At 22.8% G+C, this 23,862-nt stretch overlaps 3 protein-coding genes across 3 annotated transcripts; 1 reads left to right on the plus strand and 2 right to left on the minus strand.

Annotated features, from left to right (window-relative positions):
- Positions 1–70: 70 nt before the first annotated feature.
- Positions 71–6,450, plus strand: LOC122504009 (THO complex subunit 5 homolog). Its single transcript, XM_043614829.1, has 11 exons — positions 71–301; positions 775–912; positions 1,574–1,788; positions 2,230–2,305; positions 3,170–3,355; positions 3,728–3,860; positions 4,118–4,357; positions 4,482–4,584; positions 4,719–4,926; positions 5,255–5,552; positions 6,037–6,450. Exons 1-11 carry the CDS (start codon positions 215–217, stop codon positions 6,351–6,353), a joined length of 2,001 nt encoding a protein of 666 aa, XP_043470764.1. The 5' UTR covers positions 71–214; the 3' UTR covers positions 6,354–6,450.
- Positions 6,451–7,075: 625 nt separating this feature from the next.
- Positions 7,076–12,032, minus strand: LOC122503924 (dynein regulatory complex subunit 2-like). The gene is made up of 6 exons (XM_043614696.1): positions 11,892–12,032; positions 11,160–11,412; positions 10,790–11,013; positions 10,090–10,482; positions 7,599–7,736; positions 7,076–7,324 (listed from the first exon to the last, which is right to left on the minus strand). The coding sequence occupies exons 1-6, from the start codon at positions 12,030–12,032 to the stop codon at positions 7,151–7,153; spliced, it is 1,323 nt and encodes a 440-aa protein (XP_043470631.1). The 3' UTR covers positions 7,076–7,150.
- A 1,917-nt stretch (positions 12,033–13,949) lies between these two features.
- LOC122504000 (differentially expressed in FDCP 6 homolog) lies at positions 13,950–22,263 on the minus strand. The gene is made up of 9 exons (XM_043614819.1): positions 21,928–22,263; positions 20,887–21,006; positions 19,390–19,596; positions 18,777–18,892; positions 18,423–18,546; positions 17,478–17,819; positions 15,253–15,454; positions 14,652–14,807; positions 13,950–14,384 (listed from the first exon to the last, which is right to left on the minus strand). The coding sequence occupies exons 1-9, from the start codon at positions 22,024–22,026 to the stop codon at positions 14,137–14,139; spliced, it is 1,614 nt and encodes a 537-aa protein (XP_043470754.1). The 5' UTR covers positions 22,027–22,263; the 3' UTR covers positions 13,950–14,136.
- Between the last annotated feature and the right edge of the window lie 1,599 nt (positions 22,264–23,862).

The following is a 23,862-nucleotide window of genomic DNA, read 5'->3' on the forward strand; positions in this document are numbered from 1 at the left end:
TTTTTCTAAATTTGAAATTTCGCGCGCTTTTTTTTATTTACAGTTCTTTTTTACCGACCGAAAACCAACCTAACCTTATTGATTTGACATGCAACCCGCAACTTGCGTGAAAATTACATAAATATTTTCGTTTTAAATGGTTTTAATTGGTTTTAATCTTTAATTCTTCTTTTTCTAACGATTTTAACAATTTTGTCGGGAATAACAGTGAAAAATGGTGAAGGAAAGTGATACGGAGCATTCGAAAAAAAGAAGAAAATCAGTTGAAACGACAGCAATGAAGGACGGAGATGTTTATAAGGTTTGTGGAGAAATTTTATTCTTTATTTATTTTTCTTTGTTTTAAAGAAACTTATTTAGGAAAAATAATGCATTTCTTTCTTCGTGAATACAATTTTAGATTTGATATTTAAGACATTTTGTTTTTATAAATAATATTGAGAAGTGCGCGGAGAAGTCTTTTAAACATAACCTCAAAATTTTTTTTACTCCGAAATTCCGGCAAAAATATTTCTTTGTGATGATAATAATATATATTTCAAATAAAAAAATCCATAAAAATGATATTATTAATTAGAAATTATTTAATTTTTATATAAATATTAACATAAATATATATAAGTGTAAATAATAAATAAAAACATAAATTAGGACTTAAAAATAAAATTAATTTAAAGAAAAAAAGAATTGAATTATTGATACTTAAATTTTTATTTAATTTATTTTTAATTTTACAAAAAATGAAACTTTCTTTTGTTTAAAATGATAATTTAGACGATAATAACTTACGAGGAGAAGGAAGCAGTCGAAAGATATTCCGAGAAAGATTCCGAGACTTTTCTCAACATTTGCGATGAAATTCGCAAGTCAATGACAAAAATTGCGGAACTAAAAACCAGCAACGATGCAAAAGTGAGTAAAATTTTTTCTAAAATTAACAATTAAAATATTAAGATCGTAAAAATATGATTTTATAATCAGTTTATTTTTATTTATTTTATTTTTATTTTTAATAATAGGAATATAATTAATAATTAATAATTAAGGAATTTCAATAAAATTCTTCGCAATAATTCAATTATTTTTATAAATAATAAAATTTTTTGCAAGAATTCAATTATTCTCAAAATATGAAAAAAAAAATTCTATATGAAAATTAAATTATTTTCAATGCAATTTTTAAATATATTCGTCAGAAAACTTGAAAAAATTCAATTATTTTCAAAAAATAATAAAATTCTTCTGATAAATTCAATTTTTTTGAATATATTTAATTTTAATAAAATTCTTTACAGAAATTCAATTATTTAAAAAAAAAACTTTAATTAAATTTCTCGAAAGAATTTAATAATTTTCAAATATTTCCATAAAATTCTCCAAAACAATTCAACTATTTTCAAAAAATTTAATAATTTCTTCGAAACAATTCAATTATTTTTAAAAATAGTAAAAATTTTATCAAGAATCTTCAATTTTTAATTATTAAATATTTTTTTTGTTGAAATTTTTGAATATTAATTATTAAAAATATTATTTAGTTGTTAATTACTGTGAATTTTGAAATATTCTTTAGGCGAAGGAGGAAATAAGTGAATTACAAATAAAAACATCGTTGGCTTTCATTGAATTGAAGAAACTCAATCGAATGGAAAAATTTCGTACAAAATTTGCCCGCGATTCGTTGGCAAGCGCAAAAAGTAATGTCGACAGTCGGCATTTGCATTTACAAAATTTACTCTACGAAGTGATGCATTTAAAAAAAGAAGTCATGAAATGTTTACAATTCAAGTGAGTAAAGTTTATTTTTTTATTTTTTATTCTTCTGAGAGAAAAATTAAAATTTAATAAATTTATATTTAAATAAAATTAATTTTCGCCCTTCAAATAAAATTAATTTATTCGCCTTTCAATAAAATTAATTTATTCCTTTTTCAAAAAAATTAATTTATTCGCTTTTCAATCAAATTAATTTATTCACCTTTTAATAAAATTAATTTATTCGCCCTTTAAAAAAATTAGTTTTCGACACTTTAATAAATATTAATTTCCCTTTTACAATAAAGTTCAAATTTTAATGAAAATTTGACTTGTTTTCATTGCAATTTATTCAGAAAACATTAATTTCAGTTCAAGTATCTAATTTTTTTTTCTTCGACAAATAAATTTATTTTCTTTAATATTTAATTTTTTTAATTTGTTGAAATAAACCATTTTCTTTTTTTCTTACAGATCTAAAGACGAAATGATTGAATTAGTTTCCGAGGAGGAATTTTATCGAGAAGCGCCCGAAACAATTTCACGGCCTGTGAGTTTCGTTCTTTTTTTTTCTTCTAAATCGACTTGAATAGAAATTTGAATATTTATTTATTTATAATAATAATAATAATAATAATAATAATAATAATAATAATAATAATAGTAAAAGTAAAATAAATTAATAAGAAAAATAATAAAAACAGTAAAATATATTGTTGGACTTTAGGAAGAAGTAAGGCGAGCGATTAAATAAGAAAAGTAGATATTTTATTTTAGAACAAGCGATATAAATCGTTTACAGTAAAACAACTGACTGACGTATTATTGAAATTGACCAGAAGGGGTCGTATTAAAAAATAAAGAGAACGACATCTAGTGTCCAAAGAATAATTAAAATACCGCGAATTATAAAAGTGAATTTATAATATTTGAACTCCAACATATATTGATAGGATAAAAAATAAAAATAGTAAAATATTTTTATAGGCAAAATAATTAAAAGAGTAAAATATATTGATATGAAAAAAATAATAGTAAAATATTTTTATAGGAAAAATAATTAAAAGAGTAAAATATATTTATAGGAAAAAAAATAAAAGTAGTAAAATATTTGTATAAGAAAAATAATTAAAATGTCCATAAAAATAGTAAAATATTTTAATCAGAAAAATCATAAGAATAGTAAAAAAATGATAATAAGTGAAATTTTATTTTCGTTTTAAAAAGAAAATATATTATTTAAGACACTTTAAAAAGAATGAATTGTAATAATTTTGAATAATTTTTATTTTTAAATTCCTAATAGTTAAATTTATAAAAAAAATAATTTTTTATTTAAAGTTTTTTTTTTGTTGGTCTATATTTTTATGTTATAAAATAGAAATAAGAATATTTTCTTATTTTATATTTGTAGGAAATTACGAAGAAAGATGAACATCAATTGAAACTCGCACGTCTCGAATGGGAATTGACGCAACGAAAACAATTGTCATCACTTTGCGATGAACTTTCGGATAGTAAAAAAGGCGTTGCTTCGAGTATTGAACAGAAACAGGCCCGTTTGGATAATCTTGCTCCGCAACTTCGTACAATTTTGGATGTTAGTCATTCGAAAGAAAAAAGCATTTTTATTTTTAAAGCCACTTTTTTTTTGCTCCTTAAAGTTCTAGTTTATAGAAAATTTCTAAAATATTATTGTTTATTTTCTAAAAAGTTATTTTATTCTCTCTGAAAGAAATTATTTTTTCTCTTATATTTAAAATTCTGTTAAATTAAGTAGTCAAGGGATATAATTACTTTTTTCTTCTAATAATAATTTTTGTTTGTATTTTTTTAAAAAAATTTTTATTAATTTGTTTGTATTTTTTTGAATTTGTTTATTAATTCGTTTGTATTTTTTTGAATTTGTTTATTAATTCGTTTGTATTTTTTTAAATTTGTTTATTAATTCGTTAATTGTTTTGTCCTTTAGTCGAGTAAACCATTGCAAGAGAGTCTTGGTCTTCCGTTGGATAAAATTCGTCAGGAACATAAAATGGCTGCTTTGTTGTCATCGCCTCTTTACGTTCTTTATGCAAAAACTTCCGCCTATCGTGACGCTTACGGTTAGAGAATTTTTTCCTCTTTTCAATTTTTATTTACTTTTCTATTCATTTACGAATTTTATTTATTTTTTATTTTTATTTTTCTTTATTCTTCTTTTATTTTTTATTTTTCTTTATTCTTCTTTTATTTTTTATTTTTCTTTTTCTTTATTCTTCTATTATTTTTTTTTAATTTGTTTCTCTTTTTCTTTTTTATTTATTTATTTATTTCACGCCTTCGGGAACGTTTTTATATTCTTTTTGTCACGTTTTTTTAGATTCATCGTTAACGGTGACGATTGAGGGCGACGAGGACGAGGCGCAGCGAACGAATAATCAAGAGCGACCACAAGAATCGGATTCGGATGCGGAAAATGCAGGGGAAAATGTTATTGAAGAGGCGCCGGTGCACAAAAAACGACATCATCGAATGTCAAAGGAGGCGCGTCTTGAGGATAAAAAATCGAAACTCCTTCAACGACATCCGCTCAGTGTGAAATTAATAATTAATTTTTCGAGTGCGTAAAAAAACTTCTTTAATTTTATAGTTATTTTAATTTAATTTTTATTTTATATAATTTTATAGTTTTCTATTCTTCTTTTTTCAAGTTTTTTCTAATTTTTCTAATTTTTTTTTTGCAGAAGACACAAAATTAACTCTACAATTTTACTATTTGACAATTTTGAAAGTCATAACTGTTGAGTCGAATTTGGAAAATGTCGACATTGGTGGTGTCAGTGCTGGGTAGGTGAAATTTTTTTGGAAAATTTCTCCATTATTTTGTTTATTTTTTTAATTTATTTATTCAGTTTTTTTACTTATTTATTAATATTATTATTTTCTTTTAATTTTTTACTTATTTTTTCTCTTTTTAACAGAGATATGTTAATATCTGAATCGATATTACGCGAACTTTATTCAAAGGACACTGGATTGGAATCGCCGAATCCGGCAAATCATTATCAATTGGAAAGACATCGATTGGGCGCGTTTCATTCATTGGGACTTGGATATCCTTATAAATGGGCGCAAAGAATGGCGGGAATTTATTTCGATGCGCCGGACGTTCAAGAGCAGAGAGCAAATGTAAAAATTATTTTTGTTTTCTATATTCTAAAAATATTTCTATGTAGTTTTCGATTTTCTAAAAATAATTCTATGCAGTTTTCTATTTTTTAAAAATAATTCTATGCAGTTTTCTAGATTCTAAAAATCTTAAAAGTCTTTTAAAAGTCAACATCTTCTTTAAAAAGGAAATTTCTTTTTTTTTAAATGTTGTTTTCTATATATTTGAAAATTAATTGTTTGTAGTTTTCAATTTTCTAAAAATAATTCTATTGCAATTTTCTATTTCCTAAAAAAATTCTAAGTAGATTTACAAATATATTTTTTAAAAATAATTTCGATTTTTCAGGTGACGAGTCAACAACTTGCTCACGATAATATTGAGAATGTATTGAGAGAAGTGAAACGACGTGTAAAAGCGCGTCTCGCATTATGCACCGAAATACAACAATTGGAATCGGGAAATTTGCAAATTATTCCCGAGACAACAGATCCAATGCCAACGAAAATCAACACATATTTACATAAATTTGTCACAATGTCGTGGCGAAGTTATTGCAATAATCCCGAGACGCCATTATTTTGTCGTGAGGGTTTAGTTAATTCTGTCGATTTCTTTTATGAGGCAGTTTTCCGACGCGATAGCAGTAAGTTCTCATTAGCATTTTTTAATTATAATTATTTCATTCTTTTTCAATTTTTCTAACTATTTATTTATTTAATTCAATTTTCGAACTGAAATTTATTTCAGTTTTTATTTGAATAAAATAATTAAATAATTTTATTCAAATTTTTGAAAATAATTGAATTCTTAGAATTTTATTACTATTTTTTAAAGTAATTGAATTCTTCTTAGAATTTTATTCAAATTTTTGAAAATAATTTAATTCTTCTTAGAATTTTATTCAAATTTTTGAAAATAATTGAATCATTTCGAGAAATTTTATTAAAATTGCATTGAAAATAATTGAATTCCTGAGACGAAGTTTTTTGATTATAAAAAAATTATTATTCTTGCGATGAATTGTACTTTTTATCAAAATAATTGAATAGTTTCGAAGCATTTTATTAAAATTACATTGAAAATAATTGAATTCCAGCGATGAACTTTTAAAATTTTCTTTTTCGCAGATGAACTTGTCGCTCGTATTGCAATAAAACCCGATTATCCAAAAGTGACGCCCGTCTTCAGTATAAGCATGAATTCAATGAATTTAACATCGGCCGACGTTATACGCGACATGGAACGTGAAATAAATGTAATGTGGGAAAAACCACCAACACTCACAGCACAAATTCAAAGACTACGTGCTTGCTTTGATATTTTCCTGGAAACAGAGGGTCGCGTGACAAGGGAGAAAATTTTCTTCTATTCAGTTAAGGGCCGAACACGAGCACGTCCCTATAAATACGTTCCACTAGGCGGAGGTATTTTTACACATCGATAATTTAAAAAAAAAAAAAATCATATACAATAAGAATTGTACAATTTTTTTTTCTTCGTTTTATTTTTAAACTCATTTAAAGATTTTTTTTCAATAAATCATTTTCTTTTTTCACAAAGAGAAAAATTAATGAAGGAAATTGAATTATTGATAATAATTAAATTTTTTGTAAATAATTAATAATAATAATTAGTTAATAAGTGAATTCTTTTTTTAATTGAACTTTGAATCTGAAATTCGGGCTTAAAATTTCCTGAAGGTAAATAATTAAATTAGGTGCTAATTTAATAATAATAATTACTATTCATTATTAATTATTAATTATTAATTAAATTAGTTTCTATTAGGTATTTAGGTAATAATTAATAATTACTATTAATTATTAATTAAATTATTTTCCATTAGGTATTTAGGTAATAATTAATAATTACTATTAATTATTAATTAAATTAGTTGCTAATTAGGTAATAATTAATAACTACTGTTAATTATTAATTAAATTAGTTACTAATTAGGTTTTTACGTAATAATTAATAATTACTATTAATTATTAATTAAATTAATTTCTTAACCTATTATTTAGTATTTTACACTTGATTTTAATTTATTTTATTATTTTTTGTGAATGAATGATTTACAGAGAGAAGATGTGAGATGATGATGATGGACAATAATGATGATGATGAATAAAAAATTGAAGACTGTCCCCCCTCCCCTCGAGAAATTCAAAGAAAAAATTGAATTATTTTCTCCTCGTTTCTTGATTTTTTTTGTGAGTGAAAGAAAAAAGAAAAACGGTGTCAAATCATTGGAATTTTTCGTGAAATTGATATCAGGTATGTACGAAGTTTATTTCTTAAACGATTATTTTCGGACGCAAGTCGAGCTCGTTCTTCTTTCATTAGAATATTTTCTGCTTTCACGTGATTTATTTGTTGCCAAAAATTTTCCATATTGTCGTAGAGATCGACGATCTGCAAAAAAAAAAAAAATTTACACTACATTTACTTACTATTTACTTATCTTTTATTTAATAATATAAATATTCTCTATTTTTATAAATTATTTTTTAATTTTTCAAATAAATAAACGATAAATAATTTTTGAATTTTCCCAGAATTTTTCACAAAACAATTATCAATTGTCAAAAAAAAAAAAAAAATTATTTTTTAATAAATAATTTAATTTTAAATAAATAAATTAAATTGACAATAAATTCAAAGCGTGAATTAATTTTTTTTTACTTACTCCTGTCGTTAATATCTCTCTTGTCGACTCGGTGTCTTTTACAGAATATTTCTTAATCAACAAAGGAGGCTCAAGATCGGCACAAAGCTTTGTCAAATACTGAATCGTGCAACTTTTTTCCAAAAGTCCTCCAAGTTCCTGCAAAAAAAAAAAAAAAAAATTGGTGAGTTTTTATTTCAAAAATTTTATTCACTTATTTTTTTATAATTGGTACCTAATTTTCCTAATTTTCCCGATTTTGAGAATTGTTTGTTAATTCTTTTTGGCAAAACTTTCATTTAGCTAGAAAATTAAAAATTCGCAGAACTTCAATTTTATGTTCAAAAATTAGAAAAAAATTCTCGTCAAAATTTCAATTATCTTATTATAAATAATAAAATTCTTCTTCGAAATTCAATTATTTTTATAAATTTTCAATAAAATTCTTGGCAAAATTTCACAGGAATTCAATTATTTAGAAAATTTTAAATAAATTTCTTCGAAATAATTCAATTATTTTCATAAGTAATAAAATTTTTGACAGGAATTCAATTATTTAATATACAAAATTTCATAAAAATTTTTCGAAAAATATCAATTATTTAAAATTTTTTTTATAAAATACTTTACCGAAATTCAATTATTTTTATAGACTTGAATAAAATTCGTTGCGAGAATTCAATTATTTATATATAAATAATAAAAATTCTTCGCAGAAATTCAGTTATTTTTTATAAACTTGAATAAAATTCTTTGGAAGAATTAAATTATTTTCAAAAGTAATAAAATTCTTTTCCGAAAAAATTCAATTATTTTAGAAAAATTTTAATAAAATTTTAATTATTTTCAAAAATTGATAAAACTTATCGCAGGATTTTCATTATTTTTTTATGCAATTTTAATCGAATTCCTTTAAAGAATGTAATTATTCTTAAAATTCTTTTTTAAATTTGTCAAAAGAATACAATTATTTAAAAATTTATGATAAAATTCTATAGGAGAATTCAATTTCAACAAACATTTAATTATTCAATAAATTATTTATTTTTAAATTTAAATAATTGAATTCTTCCAGAATTTTCTAATAAAAATTAATTTAAAAATGAATGACCGAATAATTGATTTATTATTTATAAAAATAATTGAATTCTTGCAAAACGATTTTTATTACATTTTTTTTTAAATAATTGAATTCTTTACTTTGATAGGATTTCTTGACAAGAATTTATTTAAAATTTTTGAAAATAATTGAAATTCTGTAAAGTAATCAATTATTTATGAAAAAAATTGAATTCTTGACAAGAACTTGTTTCAAATTTTTAAAAATAATTGAAATCCTCCAAAGATTTGAATTATTTATGAAAAAAATGGAATTCTTGACAAGAATTGAATTTGTTTCAAATTTATGAAAATAATTGAAATTTTCCAAAGAATTTTTTTTTGATAATAATTGAATTCTTGCGAAGAATTTTATTAAAAGTTTTGAAAATAATTGAATTATTTATGAAAAGAATTGAATTCTTGACAAAAATTTGTTTCAAATTTTTGAAAATAATTGAAATTTTCCGAAGAATTTGATTGTTTATGAAAAGAATTGAAATCCTGCAAAGAATTGAATTATTTATGAAAAAAATTTAATTCTTGACAAGAATTTGTTTCAAATTTTTGAAAATAATTGAAATCCTTCGAAGAATTGGATTATTTATGAAAAAAAAATTGAATTCTTGACAAGAATCTGTTTCAAATTTTTGAAAATAATTGAAATTTTCCGAAGAATTTTATTATTTATGAAAATAATTGAAATCTTCCAAAGAATTTTATTTTTTATGATAATAATTGAATTCTTGCGAAGAATTTTATTAAAATTTTTGAAAATAATTAAAATTCTCCGAAGGATTTTATTATTTAAGAAAATAATTGAAATCTTTAAAAGAATTTTATATTAATAAAATTTTTGAGAAATTTTAATTATTTTCATAAATGATAAAACTCATCGCAGGATTTTCATTATTTTTGATACAATTTTAATCGAATTCCTTGAAAAATGTAATTATTTTTAAAATTCTTTTTTAAATTAAATTATTTAAAAATTTGTTGATAAAATTCTATAGGAGAATTCAACTTTAACAAACGTTCAATTATTCAATAAATTATTTATTTTTTTAATTTAAATAATTGAATTCTTCCAGAATTTTCTAATAAAAATTGATTTAAAAATGAATGACCGAATAATCGATTTATTATTTATAAAAAATAATTGAATTCTTGCAAAACTATTTTTATTAAATTTTTTTTTGTAAATAATTTAATTCTTGTGAAGGATTTTATTTAGGATATTTGTAAATAATGAACTTTTTTTGGAAAATTTTATGGTAATTTAAATTATTGCAAAACATGAAGAAGAATGTTATTTTTGAACACCCAAGAAGGAAAAAGCAATTTTATCAATACTCTGTAGAATTGAAAATGGTTTTTTTTAATTTCTAGGGAGGTAAAAATTATAGACGAAAACCTTGATAATATTTCCGCTAGTAACACTGAGACGTTTCAATTGTAGTGTATCGATTGTTTGCATTAATTTCAAATTTTGTCGTAATTTCCAAATTTTATTTGACAATCTTTCCAATTGGGATTTTAATTCGTCAATTGTTTCGTCACTTTCTCGCTTCATTGTGTGTAATTGATTCTTTAAATTTTCAACTGACTCGAATAATTGTGTATGAATTTTGGGAAATTGTGCGAATTCATGAATATTCGCCTCGTCCTGCTCCTTTAAATATTCATATTGCTTTCTTTTACTTTCCGTTGATGATTCATAACTGGAAATTACTTTTTGCAATTCTAAATTTTCTATTTCCATTAATGATTCAATGCGCTTTTTTATTTCTGACATGTCACCTTGTTTCTGAAACATAATTTTTTATAGTTTTTATAATCGTTTTTTATTATTTAATATTTTAAAGTATTTTTGTTTTTTTTTGTATTTTATACATAATTTTGTTCTATTTTTTATAATTTAAATTTTTTTACTATTTAGTATTTATTAAATTTTTGTATTTTGCTTATTTTGTGTTTTTTTTGTATTATTTTTGTATTATTATTTGTATTATTTATTTTTGTATAAGTATTTATTTTTTTGTCTTTTCTGTTATTTTTTTCTACTTTGTATTTTTCGATTTTTTAAATTAACAAAAAAAAAAAATTTTTATTACCGAATATTCGATGGTATAGGTCCAAACGGCATTTTTAATTTTCGTTTCATTTATTATTTCGTCAATTGATTTTTGTTGGGAGTAAATTATTCTCTCAACATTTCGTGCATCGTCTTTAAGAATTTTTTTTAATTTCTCAAATTCCATTTTGTCAATAATTTCTATTTTTTCCAACGATTGAAGATACATTTTTCTTAAAACTTCCAAACGCTGCTTGCCTCTCACTGTGTGAATTTTGCCGAAAAAAATTTTTTCAATTAAATTATTATTATTATTATTATTATTATTAATTAAATGGAATGAAATGAATTAAATAATAAAATTTAATTATTATTAATATTATTTTATTAATAATATTAATATTATTTACCTATTAGTGTATCAATAATGTCAATATGTCCCTCTTGCAACCTCCGATGATCGAGATCGGCAATTTCTAATTGCTCGCATAAATTATTAATTACAGCGTCTTTTGCATTTACTGATTGCAAAAAATTTTTCCATAAATATTCAACTTCCTCATATAATTCTTTACATTTTATTTTTCTCAAAATAAATCGCCACTGTTCGTTTATTTTCGCTGTATTTATTCGCGAAAATGCGTCTTCACGTTTTAATTTATTCTAAAAATTTTATTATTATTATTATTATTTTTAATATTTCTATCATTATTATTATTATTATTATTCTCTAGGTTAACGATTATTTTTAACCTTATAGTACAGTTTTCAACATCCCAGAGTTAAAAGCGTTTCATTTTAACTCTAGGGTCAAAAGTGATCATTTTATTCCCTAGGAGTAAAAAGCAACGATAAATAGAGTCAAAATTTACTTTTTTTTAATCCCTAGGGAGTAAAACTGCATGTTTTTAACACTAGGGAATAAATTAATAATTTATAATCCTTAGGGAGTAAAATATCTGTTTTACCACTGGGGAGAAAAGTAATCGTTTTAGACTCTAGGAAGCAAAATAAAAAAAAAATTAAAAAAATGATTGCATTTCAATCCTTAGAGAGTAAAAAATAGTGTTTTTTTACACTTGGGAGAAAAGTAATCGTTTTCGTCTCTAGGGAACTAAATAATTTATTTTTTATTTTATTACCTTTGTAAAAACTGCAATTAATTCCTGTTTTCGTCTTTTTGCCTCCAATTCAATTTCTGCTCGATGTTGCAAATAACGAGCACGTTCTTCGTCACTCATTCGAGCTAATTTGGAAGATTTACTTTTTTTCTTTCCCGCCATTTTCTATTATTATTATTATTATTATTATTATTCTATTTTATTATTATTTTTATTAATATTTCTACCCTCTTTCTTTAACAAAAATTACAATTTGATTGAGAAAGTACTTTATAAATAATTTAAAATTAAAAATAGAAAAAAATATTTCGAAGAATTTAATTTTTTACGAATAATTTACTGTTTTTAAATTTAAAAAAAAGTAAATTCACTTTTAAATAAATAACTTCAGACATTAAAAGAATAAATTTCATAGAATTAAAAAATTTAAATTTTGTTAGTTTAAAATAAAAAAAAAATTTTCGTTTTAAAATTATTGAAAATTAATTTATTTATAATAAATTTGATAAAGTTTCTAATAATTCGATAAATGAAATGTTTTTTTTCCTTTTGTAATTTGAAAGGCTAAATGGAAAAAATGGGTTAAATTTGAAATGATCGTTTTTTTTGAAATTTTTTTGAAATTTTTTTTAATATTTCTCTATAAATAACACGTTGTATGGTTAATCTCAATTTTCTTTTTTATTAACTTATATTATATATCTTATAACTATAAAAGCTCGTTTCAATTCCGATTTAAAGCCGACAATGTTTGGTCGATTATTTACCCTAATTACTCGCCATAGAGACAAAAAAAGCAATTCATTTTATTGCAATGTTCTTTCTCTATATTTACAAAATATAATTGCACTTTTGTTATAAAAAAGCTTGAATTTTCAAAATTTTATTTCAATTTTTAATTCTTCAAAATATTATTGTAAAATTGAAATTTTTCTAAAATTATAAAAATTTCTATTTCCTTACAATTATTGAAATTTCAATCTTTTCCAATTTTAATTAAATTTTAATTTTTTACATATCTAATTTTATTAAAATTTTCATTTTTCAAAATTATTTAAATTACAATTTTTTTAAATTTTTACTTAAATTTAAATTTTTCTCTTTCTTTTCTTTATGTTACTAAAAATAAAATAAGCATCTCAATTTAAAAATAAAGAGAGAATTAAAAAAATTTTAAACTCACAATAATTTCGTTTACAAATATAATTTTACATTTATAATAATTTTTTATAATGAAAAATTAAAATTTTAAACATAGAAGAAAAAAAAATTGAAAAAGAAAAATTTTAGAATAAAAAATATAGTGAAAAATTCACACTAAATTTTCTAAATTTAAAAAAAAGGAAAAAAAATTCTAAAAATCGTTTCTTAAAATAATGCATAATTATAAAAAAAATATTTTTTTTGTTTGGTAAAGTTTGGCAATGTAAGATATTAAAAAAAAGAAAAATTTTTACCACGCACGCAGAAGTAAAAATTTTCTCAATCAATTAAAAAAAATTTCTTTAATGGCAATTTAGTTGAAAAATTTTAATTAATTGATTTCTTTTTTATTAAATTAATTTTCCCAATAGGAATACTAATTTTAGTCTTATAAAATTTTTGTTTTCGTTTACTTATAATATTGCAACTCTGTTATCAAAATTAAGTCCCTTGTTTCATTTAATTAAGTTATAAAGTTTTTGCGACCTTAGGGGCGGAAATTGGTATTTTTCACCCTAGGGTAGAAAATAAAAATGTTTTCAAAACAAAAAAAAAATGCTTTTCTCGCTTTTTTTCGGGGAAAAATTATTTTTATGGAAAAATAGTAATTTCTAACACTAGGGCGAAAAAAAACGCTATGCCGATTAAAAAACCTTAATTTTTGCTCTCTAGAGATTAAAAACGTTCATTTTTTCTCCCTAGGGATTGAAAATGGTAAAGGATCATTATTTTGAACATTAGGGCAAAAAATGGTTATTATATCACTAGTTAGAAAAATAATTTTTTTAATTCTAGTGTGAAAAATATTATTTACTATGTCACTAGAGTAAAAAGTGATAGTTTTCAACCCTAGGGAGGAAAAACAGTCCTTTTTTAACCATATGCGAAAACTTATCATTTCTAAGTCTAGGGATAGAATTAAAAAATTAAAATCTACAAGGTTCTTAATTTTTCAACAAAATTTGTGAAAAACATCGTCAATTCTTTGAGCATTAATTTTTTTTTTTTTTGAAGCACGACCAGCGAGCATAAAAATTAATTGATTCGAATAATATAATTGTTTTTAGCAATGTTTGCGAAGTGTCATTGAGCGTTCCTCAAGTAATAATAATGGCTTTTCTTTAGTCGTTGGAATGAAACTTTGTGTACGTCTTATTCGCTCGCGTCCCTTTGTCGGTCGAACTGTCACTATTTCGGCTTCAAGTAAAATTTGCGCCTCCTCGGCGCGTCTCACTTTTTCGCGTGCCGATTTTAATTCAGCGTCGAGATTCTTCTTTTCTGCTTCCAATTGTTGAAGACGATGCTCCGCGTCTGTAATTGTATTTTTTTTTGCACACAGTGAGTAAAAAAACTGTTTTTTGCACTAGAGGAAAAAACGATTGTTTTCGACTCTAGAGTATAAAATAGTTTTCAAAAAATTTCAAAGATGTATTTAAGCCCTAAGAAGTAAAAAATATTATTTTTGGGGTAGAAAATAATATATTTTAAACCCTAGGGGTTAAAAACAATATTTTTATTCATAGGGAAAAAAAATTGATAGGGATTTTTTTGCTTTATGTGAAAAGTAATGTTTTTTACCTTGAAGTTGCATTTCATTTTCTTCTTGTTGACGCTCAAATTCGAGGCGTTTCTTTTTTTCCAACTCCAACAGATCTTGCTGTTCTTTTTGCAGTCGTTCCAATTCTTCGCGTCGTTCCCATTCCTCGCGAAGAACACGTGCTTGTAATCCTCTAACTGTAATTTTTATTTTTTTTATTTTCAATATTCAAAATGGGGTAAAAAAAGAGCTTTTTTACTCCCTAGGGATTAAAAAACCTTCAAATTTACTCCCTAGAATTAAAAAGGTTCATTTTTCTTCCAAGGGATTAAAAACTTTCATTTCTTCTCCCTAGGGATTTTAAAAACCTTAATATTTACTCCCTAGGAATTAAAAACGTTTGATTTTACACCCTAGGGAGTAAAAACATTCATTTTTCCTTCCTAGTGATTAAAAAACCTTTTTTTCTCTATTAAGAAATAAAAAACATTCGTTTTAACACCGTAGGGATTAAAAATGTTCATTTTTACTACCTAGGGATTAAAAACCTTCAATTTTACTCCCTAGGGACTAAAAACCTTCATTTTTACTCCCTATAGAGTAAAATTTCTTTTTGCCGCGTTAAGTTAAATTTTTTCTTACCTATTTCTTCGTCTCGCAAAGCCTGCGTTTCCTCTTGTAATAAAATTTCCAATTTTCGTTTAACATCCTCCAATTCTTGAACTTTTGCGTTCTCCTCTTTTGAAAGTGCTTCCAATTTTCGTGCCTGTATTTCAGCGGCAATTCGCGCCTGTCGCTCGTGCTGTAATTCCATTTTTGTTTCGTCCCTCTCCTGTCTTGTAGCCTAAATTTAAATGAGAAATGATATTTTTTAACCCTAGTGAGAAAAACAAGTGTTTTCTATTCTATATTTTATTTTTATTATTCATAAAAAGAATTGAATTCTTATGAAGATTTTTATAAATTTTTTTTTAAATAATTGAATTCTGTTTGGAAATTTAATGAAAATAGTAGATATTGAAAATCATTAAATAGCGAAAAGTTTTTAAAAATACTTGAATTTTACAAAGAATTCTAAATTTTTGAGAATAATTGAATGTCTGTGTGACATTTAATTAAATTTTTTTTTGAAAATAATTGAATTACTAAAAAGCATTTTATTATTTATGAGAATAATTGAAATCTTGTGAACGGTTTTATTAGAATTTTTTAAAATAATTGAATTTCCAGGAAAAAATTTATTACTATTAAAATAATTGAATTCTTATGATAAATATTGTTATTTATGAAAATAATTGAATTTTGTAAAGAATTTTATTAAAATGACTCAAAGTAATTAAATTTTCGGGAATAATTTTGTTATTTATTTTTAATAATTGAATTCTTTCGAAGAATTATTTATGTAAAAAATTGAATTCTTGGGAAGAATTTTATTAAAATATTGGAAAATAATTGAATTCCTGTGAAAAATTCTAGTAGTTTTGTAAATACTTCAATTCTTCCAAAGAATTTTAAAAAACATTTTTTTTAAATATTTAATATCTTCTAGAAATTGAAATTAAATTTTTAGGAATAATTACATTTCTCGAGCAATTACTGTAAAATTGTATTAAAAATAATTGAAATCCTGCAATGGATTTTATTATTTATGAAAATCATTGAATAGTTGCTAAGAATATTATTAAAATTTTCAAAAATAATTGAATTCCTGAGAAGAATTTTATTATCTATGAAAATAATTGAATTATTGTGAAAAATTTTATGAAATTATTAAAAAAGAATTGAATTTCTGTGAAAATTTTTGTTATTTCTGTAAATAATTGAATTCTTTATAAGAATTTTGATAAACATGGTTTTAAATAATTAACTTTTTCAAAATATAATAAATATTATGGAAATTTTATTTTAAATAATTGAATTCTTGTGGAAAACTTTATTTGTGAAAATAATTGAATTTTTCTATTATTTAATTTAAAATAGTATTAAGAATAATTGAAATTCTTCGATGAGTTTTATTATTTATAAAAATAATTGAATTCTAGCTTAGAATTTTATTAAAAAAAATTTTAAATAGAATTTTTTTGAAAAATGTTATTAGTAGTTAAAGTAATTGAATTTTTGGGAAGAATTGTATAAAAATATTGTTAAATAATTGATTTTCTCGAAACTTTTTTGAAAATGCCATTTTAAATTAATTAAATTCCTGTGAAAATTTTATTACTTACGAAAATAATTGAATTTTGGATGAATTTTATCAATTTTTTTTTTAAATAATTGAATTCTTTTGCGAAATTTTATGAATTAAATACTAGATATTGAAAATAATTGAATTTCGATTATTTTTTGAAAATCATTGAATCGTTTTAAAGAATTTGATTATAAATTTTAAGAATAGTTTTTTGATTTCTAGTATTAGCGAAAGCAATGTTTTTCCGCACTCTAGTGTGCAAAACTAGTATTTTCAACACTAGGGAAATAAAATAGCTTTTTTTCACAAAAGTTAGAAAAATAGGTATTTTTGAATGAAAATTCCCGATGCGAGAAAAAGACCTTTTTCGCATTGCAGGAAGCAAATCGAATATTTTAAACCCCAAGGGAGTAAATCAATGTTTTTTCGCACTCTAGTGTGCAAAACTAGTATTTTCAACACTAGGGAAATAAAACAAACTTTTTTCGCTCTCTAGGGAGTAAAATAGATGTTTTCGATCGATGTTTTTGAATCTAATCGTGTAACAAGATCTTCTTTCTCACACTAGAGAGAAAAACAGTCTATTTTCCACCCCGAATGTATATATATATATATATATATATATATAGTAAATTAACAAGTTTTAAAAGATAATTTCCATTTTCTCCGCATAATTTACCTGACGACACGATCGTCGTTGATAAGCGAGTGTTCGTTGATAGCCAATTTTTTCCGTTGAATGTTGAATGGCAATTTGAATTGCTGCCAACCATTGTAAACGTCCACGATGATCCTCGGCGCCAAGCTCAATTCCACGATGTTCGGGAGTGCTGAGAATAAATCGTCGATCGGGTTTGCCCCCATTACTTGCTGCATCCGCCCACGAATTTAAGTCCAATGGAATTACACCCGACGGTTCTTTATGCTGCGAATCCTTGTAGTACGTCAATTCCCCGGGTCGTAGTACAAACCAAAAATAACGATATGTAGGCAGTAAAAATCCTTTCTTCATCAAGTAACCCTTTTTGGAAAAATAAAATTATTTATTACTTTTCAATCCCTATTTGTTAATTTTGACTCTATTCATCGCCATTTTTTTAATTCTAGGGAATAAAATTAACACTTTTGAGACCCTAGTGGGAAAAATCTAAGTTTTCAGCACTAGGGAATTGAAGCTTTTAGTCTAAAGTTAAAATTGTACGTTTTTAATCCCTGGGGAATAAACTTTAAGGTTTTTTAGCCACTAGGGGGAAAAATGACCGTTTTTTACCCCTAGGGAGTAAACTTTAAGGTTTTTTAGCCACTAGGGAGAGAAATGAACGTTTTTTACCACTAGGGAGTAAACTTTAAGGTTTTTTAGTCCCTAGAAAGTAAACCTAACGGTTTTTAGTCTCTAGAGTGTAAAAATGGACGTTTTTAATCCCTAGGAAGTATACCTCGCGGTTTTTTAGTCCCAAGGGTGTAAAAATAGGTGTTTTTAACCCCTAGGAAGTAAAAATACGTCTTTTTATCTTAAGGAATAAAACTATTCTTGTTTTTTTTACTCTCTAGTGTTAAAATTAATAATTAGAATTATTTTTCGTTAAAAATTTGATTTTTTTATTCTATTTTTGTAAAATATTACTTTTTTGAGCACATCCTCGACATATGTTTGATACATGTCGTCGATTGCTTCCGTTAAAGCTGCTGGATCAACAGTTCCACCACCGGAATATTTTGATTCCAATACTGCCAGGAAAGTTGGAAATCTTTTTTTTTTTTGTTTTGAAAATAGAAAGAAAGAAAAAAATAATTAAAATACAGCAAATTTGTTGTTGTTTAAAAATTGAAAGACAAATTTTTTTTCTATTTTAAATTTAAATTTATTTATTGTTTTAATATTTAAGAAAGAATTTTCTTTTTTGAAATTAAAAAAATTAGTTTAAAAATAATTATTTTATAGTAAGGGGAAAAAAATTATTTTATTTGTAAAAATTACCGAAAATTTCCAATTGCCGCGGCTAATGCTGAAAAATCCAAGGGATCCCAATTTAAACCCAATGAAGTGACAAATTGTGATGCAATTCGCGCCACTTCGTCGCTATTCGCTGTTACCTAATTCAAGAAATATTAAAAGAAATAAAATTATTATTATTATTATTTTTATTATTATTATTATTATTATTAATATTATTATTTTTTATAATATCAAGTAACAAACGCTTTTCTATATTGTTGACAGTTAAAATTATAATTAAATAATAAATAATTATTATATTTTTAATTAATTTTAATAACAACAATAATAAAAATAATAAAATAAAAATTAGTAAAAATAAAAAAAATTAATAAATTAAAATGTTGACAGATAAAATTATAATGAAATAATAAATAATTATAATATTTTTAATTTATTTTAATAAAACCAATAAATGAAAATAATAAAATAAAAATTAGTAAAAGTGAAAAAAATTAATAAACTAAAATAGAAAATAATCGTTTATAGTCATATTTTTTTTTAAAAAATAAAAATGCAGTAATTATATATAATTATGATAATAAAAAATAAAAAAAATTATTAATAAAAATATTTAAACAAAGAAAAAAATTACCAAATAGGAAGAGTCCGTAACGTCGGCTTCCATTTCCGCTAGGAGGCAAAATATTCGAAATAATTGATAAACGCTGTGATCTTGAAAAATGGGATGGGTTCGATTTAGATAAATTTTTCGACAAACGAGCCAGCAAATTTCGTCGATTCCTTCTTCCAATGATCGACATGTTTGAATTGGCGTTGTTTCAGTGAGAGAGGAGAAAACCTATTTTATAGAAGAAAAAATATATTTTCTTTTCGTTCAAAATTATCCCTTTTTGAAAAATATTATTTATAAAATTACTTGATATAGGTATTTATTTTTATTAAAAAAGAAAAAAAAAGTGAAAATATTTTTTTTTACTTTCAATATTTTTATCCAAATAAAAAAACTTTCACTTTTTGAAAAATATATAATTAAATTTATTTACTCCCTAGGGAGTAAACCTTGCGGTTTTTAGTCCCTAGGGTGTAAAAATGGACGTTTTTAACCCCTAGGGAGTAAAAATAAACTTCTTTAACCGCTAGGGAGTAGAAGTAAACGTTTTTAATCCCTAGGGTGTAAAAATGGACATTTTTAACTCCTACGGAATAAATTTAAACGTTTTTGCCCCATTTTTATTGCATTTAAGTATTTATTTATATTTATTAAAAAAAGAGGGAAAATATTTTCTTTTTGTCGAATGTTTAAAAAAAAAGAAATATTTACATTTTTTGCAATTAATATGTAATTTTATTTATACTAATATTCATTAATATTTATTTTTTTTATTCTAAAAAAATTAAGAAAAAGGGAAAATATTTTCTTTTTAATTATTCTAACTGGAAAATTTTTCTTTCTTTCTGCAAAATATATATAACTATTATTTACTATTTATTTATTTTTCTTTGCAAAAAAATATACAACAGAAATTTTCATTTAATTTCTATTTTTAGAAAATATACCATTTTCGCAATTGTAATAAAGATAATTTACATTAATTTGAATTACATTGAATTTCAAAATGATAAGAACTTCATTAGCTTTTCCAATGTTGAAGATAGTCTTAATTTACATTTTCGAAAATTAATTTCCATTTTTTTTTCTCTCGAAAAATAAATTTTTGTTCAATATATTTTTCTGAATTTTTTCTATTTTTAAATAATGTTTTCCCTTTGTTTCAATTTTCATTTATTTTCTCTGCTTTTTATTTTTTACTATTTCTTCTGTTATTTATTTTTTTTTCCGAGTTTATTTATTTTATTTTTATTTTAATCTATTTTTCTTTTTTTACATCGAAATAAAAATATTTTTACGTAAATAAATATTTATTTTTTCGGATAAATTAATTTTTTTATAAATGTTTTTTAATTTTTAAAATAGATGTATTATTGAAATTAAATGAGTTTTGATTGTTTTTAATGAAAATCGTGAAGTTTTACACAAACAAATGTGCTTTTTAAAAGAAACGATAAATCACGAGAAACGATTTTGTTTTAATGTGGAAAAAAATTGTTTTATTTTTTATTTTTTTACCTCTTTTTGCAGATAGTAAATGTATTGTTCGAATGTCAATGTTTGCGTGCTACGATAATGCTCCAAACCCTTTTCGATTCCATAGAGATCCATTAATGTTCCAATATTTGCGGTTAAAACCTAAAATTTTCATTTTTCTTTCCTTTATTTTATTAAAATTATTTATTTTTATTCTTGTTATTTAAATTTCACTAATTGTAATTAATTTTTATTATTTCAAAAAAAAATTTGATTACTTAATAAAATTTGTATTAAAATTTTATTATTTAAAAAAGAAACTTAAATATCAAATTTAAAATTGTTTCTGAATTTTAAAATACTAATTTTCTACTGATATTAATTTTTAAACTTGAAAAATAATTTTTTAACCAAAATAAATATTATTAAAATTAATTTTTAAAGATCTTTAAAAAATATTTCAGTTTCCTTTTTTTGAATAAATTAAATTTGAAAAAAAATTATTTGTTAAACTTCAAAATATATTTATATAACTATTAAATCCTTAACTATTAAATAAATTATTAATTAGTTAGATAAATTTTGATTAAGAATAAAATAAAATAAAAAATTTAAAAACTAATGGTAATGAAAAAATTATATAAAAAATATCAATATGTTAATTAATATAAATGTTTTAATGTTCAAAAATTGACGAATAAAATAAATTAAAAATAAATAATAGGTAATTAAAAAATAAATAAATTAATAAAGAAATAAATTAATTATTTAAGAATTGAATTAATTAATAAAAACCCTAAATTTATTAATTAAAAAACCTCTTTAGTTCGGAAAAAAAAATTATTTTTCGCACTAAAACTAAATCGACTATGTAAAGGTTTATTTTTTTTCAAATAAAAAAATAAAAACAAAAATTAGGGGGTCGAGGTCGAGTCAAAAATAAACCACACCCGAATTTGGAAACTGAAGGAAATATTAAAGAAACATTCGGCGCGATGACTCTCTCTCTCTAACGATTTTTTTTTTTTTTTGTCTCTTAACACAATAAAAGCGCGATTCGTAATAATTAATAAATAGACCCACCTTTAATTTGGATTTAGCGACAACAAAAGCATCTTCGGCTTGCAAAGCATGAAATGCATGCCAAATACTATTTGTGAGATTTTTCAACAAATGGGTCATGCTTTTCTTGTAATATTTATTTTGAAAAATAATCAACAGGTGTTGCGCTTTTCAAGCTCACACACATATTTCTCGGCACTCACTATTATAAGAGAGCAAATGGTTGAATGACGAATCTCACTCTCTTTCTCTCTCTCTCTCTTTTACACACTCTTCTTTTCTTAACGAATGCGTCAATGAGAGAAAAGAGAGTAATTCTTGTCATTGACTGTACTTCAATGTGTCATGTCGTCGTCAGCTTCCATCTGTATCTTATCTTGAAAAAGAAGAAAAAAATGGGGTAGTGAATTTTTTTTTCTCTCACAAAATCCTATTATATAAAAACCACCTGTTTTTTCCTCTTCTTTTTTGACAATTGTCTAATATTTGACACTTTATTTTAAATTTTCAAATTCTTTTTTTTTAAATTGTATTTTCTTAATTTCCTTTTTCGAAAAATTAAGTTTTGAATTATTTAAATCATTTTTTAATATAGAAAAATATTTTATAGAAATAGAAATAATTTTTTTAGTAGAAAATTTATAAAATGAGAGCTTTTTTTTTGAACGGAGTTATTTTCCCGAGAACGACAATTTGTAAACTGAGAAAATTTATTTTTGATAATATTCTCGCGCGCAGTTTTCGAAACTGCGAGTGTATATTTATATCGCGATCTTTTTCCATAGGGGGGGGGAGATAAATTATTATTAAAAGAGAGATTGGGAAAATTTGTCAATTTTCCATAGAGTAGGCCGTATTAAAAGTTCTATTAATAGGTTTTTATATTCGGAAAATTTTATACTTTTTTATTCGAATCAGAAAGAATTTCCATTAGTTTTGAATTCTGTTGTAAATTTTATTAAAATTAAAAAAGGAAATATGGTAATTATTTTGAATTATTGAAATTAAAATTAAGAAATTTGTAACTTATTGAATAGATTTTAAATTATTGAAATTAAAACGAAAGTTTGTGGATTATTTTTTATTATTAGAATTTGAAAAAAGAAATTCGTAAACATTATTTTAAAATCAAAATTCAAAAAAGAAATTCGGGAATTATTTTAAAGTTATTAATTATTAAAATATAAAAACGAAATTCGTGACTTATTTTTAAATTATTAAAATACAAAAAAGAAAATCGTGACTTATTTTAAAATTATTAAAATATAAAAAATAAATTCGTAAATTATTTTAAAATTATTAAAATACAAAAAAGAAATGAAGAAGAAAATTTGTAAATTATTTAAATTAAAAGAATTCTATTTTAAAAAATAGAATTAAAAATTTTTAGGCGGCAAAAGTAGAAATCTATTTTTTTTTAAATTATTCAAATGTATCTTTATAGAAACTTTGTGAAGCAAAGAACAAAAAGTATTCTTTTCTTCTAAATAAAAAATTTGTTGCTTCTGTTTTCGAAACTAATATAAATTACGAAAAATTTAAGGTCTCAATTAGTCATGGAACTAATTTTGCCAAATTGAATAATAAACAAAAAAAACATTAAATTTATTTTTGTATTAAAAGTGAATATTTTTATAAGTACAAAAGAAAAATAATAATTTAGGGAGTAAAAATAGTTTTTTTTATATATTTACGTGTTATTATAGAAACTTAGTCAAAAAAAAGGTAAAAAAACGTTTTTTTGTTCGTTTAAATGAAAATCTTTTTCATCCTCTTTAAAAAAAACAAGTAAATAAGCAAAAATTGAAAAAAAAAATTTTTTTTTTATAAAAATTTCTAAAGCGGACATTTTAAAAATACAAAATAAGGAAAACTTTTTTAAAAGGTTGGATACATGTTTAAAAACAAGATTTTTATGGTATATTAGAAAGTTTGCGAAAAAAGAGAAAAGCAACG

The sequence above is a fragment of the Leptopilina heterotoma genome, unplaced genomic scaffold (assembly GCF_015476425.1).
Source record: "Leptopilina heterotoma isolate Lh14 unplaced genomic scaffold, ASM1547642v1 Lhet_275, whole genome shotgun sequence".
NCBI lineage: Eukaryota > Metazoa > Arthropoda > Insecta > Hymenoptera > Figitidae > Leptopilina > Leptopilina heterotoma.